The following is a 12,812-nucleotide window of genomic DNA, read 5'->3' on the forward strand; positions in this document are numbered from 1 at the left end:
GCAGTCAGTGTGGCTAGACATGTAGTTAGCATTTCAGAAATTTGTAGGCGCTCTGATAGTGACAGTCGCTGCACCTAAAACATGGCCATAGCTGCAGGTAGCTCCTCACAGCACGCTGATTGGTCCACATCCCTGTCAATCAAGATGGATTGCCACGTGATCTCACAATAATCAAGCTGCCTACCAAAGCAAATGAAGAAGTATCAGATACAAATTTGCAAATTTTTGTGAATCTAGTGTGAACCTCCAGTCTTCCCTTACCTATCTGGGTCCATAATGTGATGTGCAAAAACAACACAGCTACTGTAAGAAGACAATGCGTCAGTAGTCCAGGATAATGCAAGTATTAGGGTCAAAACCCCCTAGAAGGAATGACTTACTGCATTCTCAGGGTGGAAGATGTAGGAGGCAGGTGAGTTGTCTATGATGATGACTTTACTGAGCTCTCGGCCCAGCCGGCTGAGGTCTTTGACGTAGTTTCCTCTGTGGAAAACACAGGATTCCCTGAAGAGCCGGGCGCGAAACACCCCCCACTGGTCCAGCAGGTCCGCCACAGGGTCAGCGTACTGAACACACCAAAGCAACAGCAAGTTGTGTACGGCAGACGTAGGGAAGTATTACTGTGACTGTGAAAACATAGTTTAGAAGCTGACAACCAACCTTGGCTAAGCTTGCCGTGAAGAGGACACATTCAAACAACTCCCCCATCTTTTGGAGGAACTCGTCCACATGGGGCCTCTTCAGGACGTACACCTGAAACCAAGACACAATCCTTAAAACTCTATTGTGTGAAACCTCAATACACTTTTTGGAACTAAAAAAGGCTTACTAAAAGCCAGGTTAGCGTAGATATTCATTGATTGTTTAGAGTCCAGTCTTAATTAAACTATGACAACTTAAGTCTTATATTTAACCAAGGCTCCATGAAAGGTACTCTTTTAAAAAACAACGTTATCAGTACAAAAAGAAATATAAAGTTATGGACATACACCAGTAAAATAATTGAACAATACTCATATCTACTACTTTGGAGTCATATTTGTAATTCCTGCACATCTTCGTCCTCTTCAGCCGTTCTCTGTCGGTTAGTCACTGCCCCCAAGTGCAAGTAATCAAGCATAGGCCAAAGCAGACGCAGAAAGCCTATCCTGGATTACTTGAACCAGGTTACAGCTACAATACGCCTTCTTCCGCTTGAACCAGGGCACATAAATAAATAAAAACAAAAGATCTCTTGCCATAATTCAAACTTTTTTCCCTCACACACATCTGTTTCTCTCCAATGAAGTGCTGCCCACTCCACAGCATCTTGAGCGTGCTTTGAGACTTTTGAAGTGGCTTTGCTTTACAAGCAAGGGCTCCAAAGACACAAAGGATAAAACAAAAACCACTGAGTTGTTCCACTTTGTTGCAGCTGTGAGGACCTAATAAATATAGGAGGGAAGAAAATGGGGCCAAGAACTCCACGGGACCCCTAATAAATTACTACATAATATTTTATTCACGCTCACTTCTGGATGCCCTCCATATCGAAGCAGTATTACCTGATGAACAGTGCCATCAATCTCCACTGGAACGATGAAGTCTGCATTGCTGATGGGCTGCAGGAAGACACAAGGAAAAGAATCAAAACTTGTGCTATTTTTTGCTCAAAGCAGCTCATTCTGACAAGGAAACAGTCTTGCCACACACCCACATTTTTGTTAAAAAAAAAGAGAGAAAGGCAAGAATACTCCAGAATGATGAAGACATTAAGCATAATGTGGTTTCCCTCTGCTCCAGCGCTCCGCATCTCAGTGTTAAATAAAAACCGGTAGCAAGACTCCGGGGAGAAACCTGGGCGCTGAACAAGATGACAGACGTGAACGCGGACAAGAGGAGCGCTGCCATTTTCCCTGCGTGACTCGTGTCATTTTTAAAAGCAGTGAAGGGGAGAGGAGAGGTGCAGGAGGTAGAGGAAGATAGATGCCAGAGGGGTGTGGGTGGAAGACGAGCAGAGGGCGTCAAGAGAAGGATGAAAGGATTAGGTAGGAGGCACAGCGGTGTCGTTTCAGAAAAGGAGAGAAAAAAGAATGGGTGACAGAAAAAAATGAAAAGTCTGTGCATTTTCAGAAACACAAAGAATAATGCGTCTCAAAGAGCTTAGCTGTCACCTGTTTGGATAGTTTGTTGTACAGAAAGAGGATTATTTAGAAGTATTATCTCATAAGTTGAACTGACTGCAATTCATCTGTTTAAGAATGAAAGCAAATCTGGATAAACTTTTGTAATGTTGGGAAATGATAACTTGGCTTCTTATTTTCTTCACATTTCAATTTGCAGTTCTGCCTTGCAGATTTAAAAGTACATCTGTAGCAACAGAAAAACCACGGCCTGAAGCTGAAAAGCCACTTAACAAAAATTGCACAACTAGTTTCAGACATAAAACCATATTTTTAAGCCTTCCTTCCCATCTACAATAAAAACAATTGGCAGATGATATTCTGTCCTAGTATCTAAACTAGGCTAATTAGCTTAAATGTTTGTCTGGTATTAATTATTTCCACCAACATAATATACAGTGAAAGAATACTAAGAAACTGACTTGATGATGATGTATAATAACAAGGTCAACTATTAAAATGTACATCACAATTAAACGTTTTAAATCCAGCAAAAAGTCAGAATAGCTGGATAATTAGCTTTAGCTAATGCTGGCTGTGCCTGCAGTCCAGTTAGCTGCTAGCATAGAGTCTAGTTACTGCAAGTAGGTTTTGCTGTCACTGTGTGTGTCCTGCTAATTACACAATTCTCTGACATAATAATTTTATTTGATTTAAAAATATATAGTATTAATGTGGTTTATGACAGGACACCAAAAAGCTACACCTACACAACACTTTATTTTCTGCCTACTAAAAAGGTTTAAGGAAGAAATCTTTGTGTATTTGTGAGGCAGTGTCTAAACAGATGACAATACAATTAATCACAGCTTTTATCTATTTTTTACAGTATTCCTATGCTGCGTTTTGCTAAACAGGGAGGCAAAACGTTCCTTTTTTAGGGCCAATCTGTCAGCTTGTGTTAAAATGATGTTCTTCTGTTTCCATAAAACCACTTTGACACTTTTTATCGAACACTAAAGTGGCGGCCGTGAAACATAACCCTGCCCGGATTCCCAGTGTTGGTCCTCTATGTGAATTTTCAGTGCTTTTTACCTTCAGGCATAAAACTCCGGTTAGAAGGTGAAATTCAATGTCATCCAGCAGAGGGGGTGTTTGCTGTAGGAAAGCTAAGCGCAGCACTTTGACCTTCCACATGTCACCTATGTAATGTATCTAATAGTCTATACACGGTATATTAATCTACAATGACTAGGATCACCTACGGGATATGTTTGGGTTCTTTATGTGATGCAAGAGTGAGTCCATTTGTGATCCAAGCCTTAGGACAGATAGGGGTCATTCTATACATCAGCTTCGCACTCTTCAGCTTTGGTTAATGTTTACACCAGAGGACATGAAGTCTGAAGCTGTCTAAGACGGTCCAAGACAACGAGGCAAACCAGTGACGGGCACGAAAGAGAACAAACAAGCAGCATAACACTGTAACAAAAAGAATGGCAATTGAAAAGAGAGACACACAGATGGAAGAAGAGATACAGAAACAGACTTGGCTCTGCTCTTCTGCCTGTTTTTCTTCTGCTGAATCACTCCATCATCTAAAGACTGAACACATAACAGCTGCTCATCTCCCTGCTCTGTAATGGGCCCAGATCAAAGATGACAAGAGCTGTGGAAATGAAGGACGGTGAGACGGATGGGGAATATATTGCATGCGTGAGAGAAATGAAGTAAATGTTGAGGAAGGTTTTTTTTTTTTTTAATCACCGCTGAACCAGAGTTGACCTCAACAGCATTAAAAGAGAAGACTTGGTCTGGGCTGTTTCATATGCTTATAACACTCTGGCTCTGATCCAGTGTTTGCTTTACATACATACCTCTATTTAATCATTTAGCTTTATTGTCCAAACCTGCCTCGGCTCATCTTTTAAAAAGCTCCTCAAACAAATTTTTATCGACTGGGATTTAATGAGTTCAAGTTTCGAGACGGATACTCATTTTTATGCTTGCAGTTCCACAAATACGTGGATGTATTCAGGCATCACTGGGTAAAGTATAAAGAAAACCTGCACTAAAAAATGCATCACCTTCAAGGCAACCTTCGTCGTCTTTTGTCCAACCGTCACTTCAAAATGTAAAGATATTCAACGATAGGATTATTTATATCATGGAAGACTAAGAAAATACTCACAGTTTTGGCATTAATAAAGGGCTCTCGTGTTAAATCAATTACTGATTCAACCCCTTCCACATATTCAAGATGAACTAAAACACCAGCTGTGAGTCAGGTCTTATCACCCACATCAGTGCCTGACCTCACAAATGCTCTTGTGGCTGAATGAGATCACATCCCTACATAAAGGTCCCAGAATATTGTTGAAAGCTTTCCCAGATGAGCTAAGGCTCTCAAAGTAGCCATACAAATAAATATTACTCATAATACACACTGTATATTCTATCCTTTGAACTACATCCGACACATCCTGGATCTAATCCAAGTAGAGTTCCAGGACTGATCCCCTCATCCATAACATGAAGGATAAAGCGCAGAGTGTGTGATGTGTTATGTAATGTTTCTTTTTTAGTCTGTGTCCATCTGTGCATCATCCCTGTCCACTGTCTGTGGTTTTTCTGCACTGATTGTCCAATTCCAGCCCCCACAAATACAATGCAGAAATAAAGGTATTAATATTTTGAATGAAAATAACATTCAAACAGGAAAGCTACAGGAAATCCTGCAAGGGTTCGGAACGGAACCGAAAATGCTGCGTATGTGTCGCCTTCTGTCTCCCTCTCTTCCTCTCCCAACCGATTTTGGTTTATTGCATTGCCTCAGTCCATTTCATATGCATGCTGATGTCTAAACTAAATGAATTTTGATGGACTGAGTATATTTCATGAGAAGAAGAAGAAGAAGAAGAAGAAGAAGAAGAAGAAGAAGAAAAGAGCAGAGCTCCTGTGTGACTTTCAGACTTGTTTTTATGGCGTCGGAGAAAATAACTCTTCCAAGTATTAGAACACTTCCAGGATTTCTGAGAAATTTGTCCCGCAGTCATTCAAGGCAACAGTACACTGTACCGGACACACCCTTGTGTGTGGGTGAGCACGTACACGTGTGTGGCCCCGCACTGCTGGCATGTGATCGCAATGGGTGGGTCCAGTACAGTGTGTGTACATTTTTCTCTTCCCCTGACTTTCCACAGCAAATCAATTCTTGGTCATACCAAAAACGTATTCAAAGCTGTTTTTCCTGCAGTCAACAATCAGAAGTAGCTCCAGTGCGCTGCTAAATAAAACTATGAGAATACAAATTATGCCTCAGCTTCACCTTGAGCTATTCTGTTGCACAGCTTTCTTATTTCAGCTGCACTCATGCTAAAGACAAAAGCACTCAGGCTCTGATAAAGCACACACAGGCATAGTAAGATCGGCTGGGGCTGAAGCGGAGCAGAGCTGAAGTGGGTCACTAGGTGTGCCAGGTGTGTCAGTGAAGGGAACTTTTGATGGAGAAATACAAGAGTACTCAACAAGGACAGTGAAGTGTTCTTTTTAAGCTTGTATGGCAGAGCAATGTGCCACGATATATAGTGTATGTATGCACTATATATCATGTCTATATCAGAGTTGCAAAACAAGATAATAACAGCAGACTATGCAATATTACACATAAGCTTCTGTCTGATAGACAACATACATCTGGATATTTAATGATTGGAGAATTTCTTATGAAAGCTCTTGAAGGACCGTGTGGTTGTGGTCTGATCAAATTGCACTCTTAGTAACTAAACAACTCACCCGCTGTTATCATTTAGATACAGATCACTGATTGATGCACAGAAATCTGCAACGTCTCAGTTTTCCGACTGTGTTACGCCCACTTCAAACCAGCGAGAAAAGTGCAGATAAAAATACTGATTAAGAGATCTCCTGTAAAATAGCCAAAGCTATTTGTGTTCATGTAAGAGTTCATCATTCATAGTAAGAAGCTGACTGAGGAAGTGTGTCTTCCAGACTTTTAAACATATCAGGTCTTTATTATACGTTAGGAGAATTCTTGTTCAATAAAACCCTTAAAACATAAATGGACTACAAGTAGTATGGAAATTACATGAATATTAACATTTAATATACATGTTGCTATAGATCAGACTAGGTTCAGATAAAATGAGCAGTAGATATGCAACTTAAACCGTAAAAGTAGTGGCACTCCAACATAAAAACTTTTTTTCTGAGGTTCAAATACAGTCTTGTGCTAAAAGACTTACATTACATTAGCTCATGAAAACCTCAGTTTTTAAAAATACATGAACGGCATTAATTGTGTAGATATCTCCTGCTTAGTAAATGGATTGGTTGAAGATGAATTGTATGATGCAGAGCCACCAAAGGTATATTGGTTGCTATGCCAACATCTCGTTATATCAACAGTTAGGTCTCCTTCTTATTCTTTCATATTGTTGCCATAGCTTGAAAACCATGACACCATGAAGGACATAGAATAGATTCTTGTGATTATGTGTGATTCAGTTCACACACTAATTGTTTTGATTCCCAACAAAGAATGGCGTTTTCACGATTTATTTCTGTTTACCTTTACCCCAATGACAGCGTGACACAACTGAAACACAGGATAATTCTCTGTAAAGATGTACCTTGAAGGAGCTGTGAACGAGGGTTTCGTCCAGGTCGATCACCACACAGTTCTTGCCGTAGTCCGCTATACTGACCTCCGGCAGAAGGAACTTGGCTGGAGGCTGCAAAGACAAAGCAGGCACACAAAGACACTTTAAACTGCAACTTTAAGAAGTCCATAGAGGGGTGAAATACACACTCATACGCACACACTGAGGGTGGGATGGTGGCTCAGTCAGAGGGTTGGACACTTTAGCTGCTTTGGGTGGGAAACACCTAACAGTAATAAGGACGTGCAGGAGGGCTTATGTGGAGGTTTGACTGTGCTGCTGATAAATATATTAATACACTGATAACATGATATGACACCTATCTATGATTTAGTTTATTTTGTAATATAACAAAAATACCTTCAATATATCCTTTTCTTTATGTAAAAGGTAAATTTAGCACACAATGTTTGGTTGAAACAATTATACAGTATATATTTTAAAATAATAACAGTGCTGAAAATGTGAATGCATGGAAAGAATTTTGATCTAATATGATATCAATGTTTCATAGTGCAACCATAATCTGTATTAATTAAGTGACAAATATACATCATCCTGTCTGCATATTATGTTCTGTATTACCTCATGTTGACTGAGTTCTGTGACTGTGCTGCGTTCAGGGTCAAGAAGGAAAGGATAAATACTTGTGTCCTCCACCAAGCAGGCCTGAGGTTACAGACAGGCACGGGGCAGATGGTCCGGCCATAGGGGGCACACGCTCACACACGGTTCCATCCATGCATTCTTGCACACATACACATATGTTGATTTACACACCAATCTATATAGAGGTGAAGAGCAAGGACGCTTGTCATTCTTACACACATACTCGCAGGTGTGCTGATGCTCAGTATGGCAGACGTTTTCTGATGTATCTGTGTTTTAGTGTGTTTTTGCCGGGCTGATCGTATTTATCATGTCTTATCGCAGGGCTGCACGCTGATATATCACGGGAAGAATTCCCTTTGAGCAAGGACACTGAATGACTGCCTGTCAGGCCGTGATAAATGTGATTTACACATGCAGGTTGAACAAGAAAAAAAAAAAAAAGACTGACTGACTGGGACCATGAGATTGTCGCAAAGCAGCAGCACTGACTTAATAAAATAAAAATAAAAATTTCTCCAAGCCCCACAGCCAGGGGGCGGTCTCCAGAACTGACTGCCTGAACTGAACTGAACCACAGCGTAGAATGCTAAACGATCTGAAATAGCTTTGTTTGAGTAGCCGAAATTGACGCAGCTCATAAACAGACATATTTTTCTGGATAGATGGATGACAAAAATCCAGGAGGTCCTTAAATACCATGCTTGTAATCAAGTCCTCATGTAACATGTAGGTCTGCATACCTCAACAGTATTAAAATACACAATTCCTTGCAGTACATGTGATGCTTTTAAGATTTATTACAGGATGTAGGCCTACAGAGAAGAGCGGCCTACATTTATATACAATCAGAACACAATTCCATAAATACTTAGCATTTTAATTGACCTTTCTGGATATCAGCAAAACACACAATTATATAATAGGGAACAAGAAATGAAAATAAAGCATTCTTCAACTTCAAGACTAAAAATCCTCTCATTGACAAGAATGAATTACATTTTACTTGTCATTTCATTTGATTGGAGTTGTGCGCACTGGGGGAGGCTTCAGATTCATTCATTCCCTGAGCACATGCATTGAACTCTACTATATTAAGTCGTTTACCACTACATTTTCTTTCTGTCTTTGTTACATGCAGACCATAAAGACGTAAAAAATATAAAGACAATAATGAGTAAAATAAGTAGTGCATAGGCATTAATTTTGGTTTTCAAATGCACACTTATAAAGTAGTATTGAATACATTAATGTTTAAGCAGAAGGAAACAAATTCCATGCACGTATTTTTTTACTTTATTTATCCGTAATGTGTGTTGATCTTTCTGCATTCTTTGGGAATTTCATTGGTACTTTCCGATGTGACGTTGGGACTCTACTTGAGATACTTCGCATTTTGCTTTTGATGTTGCTATGAACACATGCCATACAGTAACAAGTGACGTGTCCTGTCCAGGTCAACTTGAGTTATTTAAGTCACTTCTCAGAGCCGTCGCGTCAGACTCGGCCAGCAAGACAAAGAGGAGAACTCCTCACTGCATGGATTTCCTGCTATTGAAGGGAGGTGTCTGCTGGGTGGTGTAGTTTAAAGCTTGGCTCCAATGTGGGATGCTGTGAGTGTGAATATCCTAAATTACAGAAAAACCACAGGCATCACACAGATTCCAAAATAGCTGAATGAACTGCAGCTTCAGCACAAACAGAGGAGAAATCAGATAAATCCTCCTTTCTGGAGAATGTCTGATGAAGTGCAATTTGCTGAAAACAAGCTCCCTTCTAATGGACTAACAGCAGTTCATTGACCGCTGGTTGCATAATCACAAAGTAATCTTTCTCAATACAGACAAATACCTAATTTAATCAAGTCTTTTAAGGACGAGTCACCCATTCATTCACCCAAAGTGCAGATGCGAAGGTCAAATGTGAGATTTGTTCGATTAGATCTAATAAGATAATCAATCTCATGTCCTCTCCCGGTGACTGGAGAAACACAGTGGAAATGGAAAGGAGGACAAAAACAAATTATATGATAACAAATGGATCTTCGATGCTTCTTTCTAGCTGTGTATTAGGAAGGTTAGCAGCACAAGGAAAAGCCTTGAAACCCACATGATCATACAACGGGGATGGCGCATATTTCTGACAGCAAAGAAAAATCACCTTTGTGTCAACAGCCACATGCAGCTAGAATGATGAAGCGCAGCAAGCAGAGGGAGGAGGTTACTGAGATGGAGCGAGATGAGGAAAAACGAAAGATAATAATACATACACTGGGTATGGGGATGACCTGGACCTGGTCACACTGGATAAAATAAACAGAGGGAGAAACAGAGAGAGAGATTGAGAAAGACGGGGTGGAAAAACAGAGGGGAAAAGGAACAGGGAAGCAAACGAAAACCACTGCAAGGAAGAAATCGACAACATCAATACTCCAATCAACAAATGCAGAGGGAGAAAAAGAGCGAGAGGGACAGAGCGCAGGAACATATAGCACACATGGTGAGAGGAAAGTGAGAACAACTCGCTCGAAAACAAACAGAGCTGCCATAGTAACAAATACGGCTGGCCAGAAATCCAGCAACAGTACACTGCTGGGAGGGACTGTGGGCGCACACCCAGCTCGAAAATCAGCCTCGCACTATTACAAGGCTTTTTATGGCAAGGTTCGCTAGGTTCACTCGAAATTAATGGGAACTCATTTGTTAAGGAGAGGTCCGGAGCAGGTCAGAACTGACCACATGTATAGTGTCTGTAGAGGGCCACACATTCCTCCCCTGCATGTGAGACAGTTACAGGTAAACAGGAGTGGAAATGTGATATGTTTCTGCTCCATTTTTAGCTCCGTGTACCTGCCTTGGCAGCAGAACACTGTGTTTGTAGAGGAGCTTCTGGGTTTGGCGCCTTTTCCACAGCCAGAACGTTCTCTTCACACATCCTCACTACACTGGTCAGAGTGTGTATGAGGAGAGGGGGAGGCGTGGGCGCCAGGCAATCCATCACGCTGGACGCACACAAGGCCCACTTTATAGGGATTAGAGACGCGGCCGTTTAAGAGCACGTGTGCGCCTGTACATGTGTTGTCATGGGTGTATATGGCGAGCACGTTTGTGCAAGACAGAGCGAGCAGGTCTTTTGAGCTTCTCAGCGTGTTCAGTGCTCTGTGTGTTATTTTGTGTGCGGTTGTGTGCGTAGGCAGATATCGAAGAATGCAAGATGGGAAGCAAGCCCGTATTTTCAAGCAGTGGATGGTAAACAACCTCTGGGTTCATCGAGTTTGAAGCAGCTGGAAAAATTTGTGGAGGGAGCTCAGTGAGGCTGCACAGCGCCTCGGCCTCAACTCTCCGCAGGAAAAGGCAAACCCTAACAAGCTCTCTGTAGCAAAACCAAACAGTCGTTACTGGAGCTCTCCAGTCGAACCAGGATTTCTGTCATAAAACATTAACTAATTCCCACAAGGTCATTTTGGCCCAGTGTGGATGTAAATGGTACGGGATTTGGACTCTGGCCAACCGTGACATGAGAGAAAAATTAGCATTACCTTGGGAGGACTGCCATTCTCCTCTGGTGGTGGGGGCAGAGAAAGGGTCTTGTTGTTGGCGGGTGGTGGCTCCACATGGTAGTCATTGTAGTTGCGGAAGCAGCAGAAGAAGGGGCTGAAAATGCTCCGACTTCGGTGCTTCTTTAGGCTGCTGTTGGACTGGGAGACTGGAAGAGACAAGAAGCAAGGTTACATTACGCTCCTTTACATTCAGCCACCAGCGAACACCTTTAACTGAAGAAGCAGTACAACAGTGCACAAGTAAAACGCCTGTAATGGAACTGGTAGTTTAAATGGAAAGTGAAAAGAGCAACACTACTCGAAAATCTGTTATGTTCAATATGAAGCTATAGCTAAAGCTGTTTGATGGATTTCCAGTCTTCCAACTAAGACCAGAAGTGTCATAATATCATCACCAAATTAATTTGCAAGAATCAAATTGGTGAATACAACATCACATTCCATAAGCCTGTTATACACCGATCAGGCATAACATTAGGACCACCTTCCTAGTATTGTGTAGGTCTCCCTTGTGCCTCCAAAACAGTTGTGACTCATCAGTGTCCTGTGGTGTCTGGCAACAAAATGTTGTTGTGGTGGGGGTGTTGTGGCGGCCTTTGAGGGAAGGAGCCTCTGTGGCTCATCCCACAGATACTTGATCAGTTTGGGATCTAGTGAATTTGGAGGCCAGGTCAACACCTTGTGCTGTTCTTCATGTTTTTTGAGTTGTTCTTAAACTGTTTTTGTGTGTGTGTCTGTGTCAGGCTGCATCCTGTTGGGGATGGCTGCTGCCACCGAGGAGTGTCATTGCTATGGGGTGGGGTTGCCTGGTCTGGTCTCGGTGGGTGCTACATGATTGTCATTGTTATTTACTTCTCCTGTCAGTGGTCATAATGTTATGCCTGATCAGTGTACATATTACATTTTGTGAGTAAAATCTTAGTGCGTAAAATAACTAAAGGTCTCAAAACATTGCAGTGTCAACAGTAAAATATTTCCATAAAAATGTCAGGGACATGAAACTTAAATAAAAATATACAACAATACTCCAGCTGAATAATTTTCACAACTGTGCTTGTTCCAGTGCCAGTGCCAACAAACAACTCTGGAAATAATCCTCCTTGACTTTGAATCGAGTGCTGTTTCAGCGCCATTTCAGCGCAACGTCACCTGTTGAGAGGAAGAATCTTTTTTTTTTTTGTTTATAAGCCTTTATGTTAATGAACAGCGTACCCGCTGAATGAAAATGACAGCAGCGAGTTGGAGACTGACTGCATCGCCGCATTATTGTGACAAAGGGGGTTCAGATGTATGTTGTATCACACAGTGAGGCATCAGTTCATGCTATAAGGAGCACGGGGACAAAAATAGCCATCCTCAGAGGGCCCTCTGGGAAGCCAGTCCAGTTAATTACCATCAAGAAGAGAGGGGAGAGCAAGGCATATAGATAAATATAATTTACTGTATATGCGTACGTATGTAAAAGATAAAGAGACTGGGAATACGGGGAAAATACAAAACAAAGAAAGGACGATTGCACAGTTCTGTATCTTATGCATAAAATAGACTGTAAAGTCAGGAAATTTCTGTAAACATACGGCAAACTCTATATTTCATGCAGCTGAGATGTGGATTCATGTCTGCCTTCTGACAATAATGAAACCTAGATTCCTATGCTTGGCAAGAAGGGCAGATCAGTGGCCGAATGCTGCAAAGCTCCAGGGAGAAAACAACATACACATGTAGGTCCCTGGTTACATCATTCCTCCTTCACCGTCTCTGAAGCCCATGGCCTACTTTCACACTGAGAGACCAGAAACAAGCAGGCTCGAATCGTCTGTAGGCCTCCAGAAATGTTCTATCATGGATTCAGATTTATTA

The 12,812-nt window shown here is 41.5% G+C and overlaps 1 protein-coding gene across 1 annotated transcript in view; it reads right to left on the minus strand.

Moving 5' to 3' along the window:
- The window catches only part of ctdspla (CTD (carboxy-terminal domain, RNA polymerase II, polypeptide A) small phosphatase-like a), a 32,739-nt gene that overhangs the window by 3,896 nt on the left and 16,031 nt on the right, over positions 1 to 12,812 (minus strand). Inside the window, exons 2-6 of the mRNA XM_084566267.1 lie at positions 10,932 to 11,098; positions 6,755 to 6,856; positions 1,545 to 1,601; positions 661 to 753; positions 381 to 566 (exon numbers count right to left, since the gene is read on the minus strand). Coding sequence (XP_084422393.1) covers positions 381 to 566; positions 661 to 753; positions 1,545 to 1,601; positions 6,755 to 6,856; positions 10,932 to 11,098 — 605 coding nt within the window. The remainder of the gene's footprint in view (positions 1 to 380; positions 567 to 660; positions 754 to 1,544; positions 1,602 to 6,754; positions 6,857 to 10,931; positions 11,099 to 12,812) is intronic.

Source organism: Chelon labrosus, assembly GCF_963514085.1.
Source record: "Chelon labrosus genome assembly, chromosome: 18".
In the NCBI taxonomy this organism is placed as follows: Eukaryota; Metazoa; Chordata; class Actinopteri; order Mugiliformes; family Mugilidae; genus Chelon; species Chelon labrosus.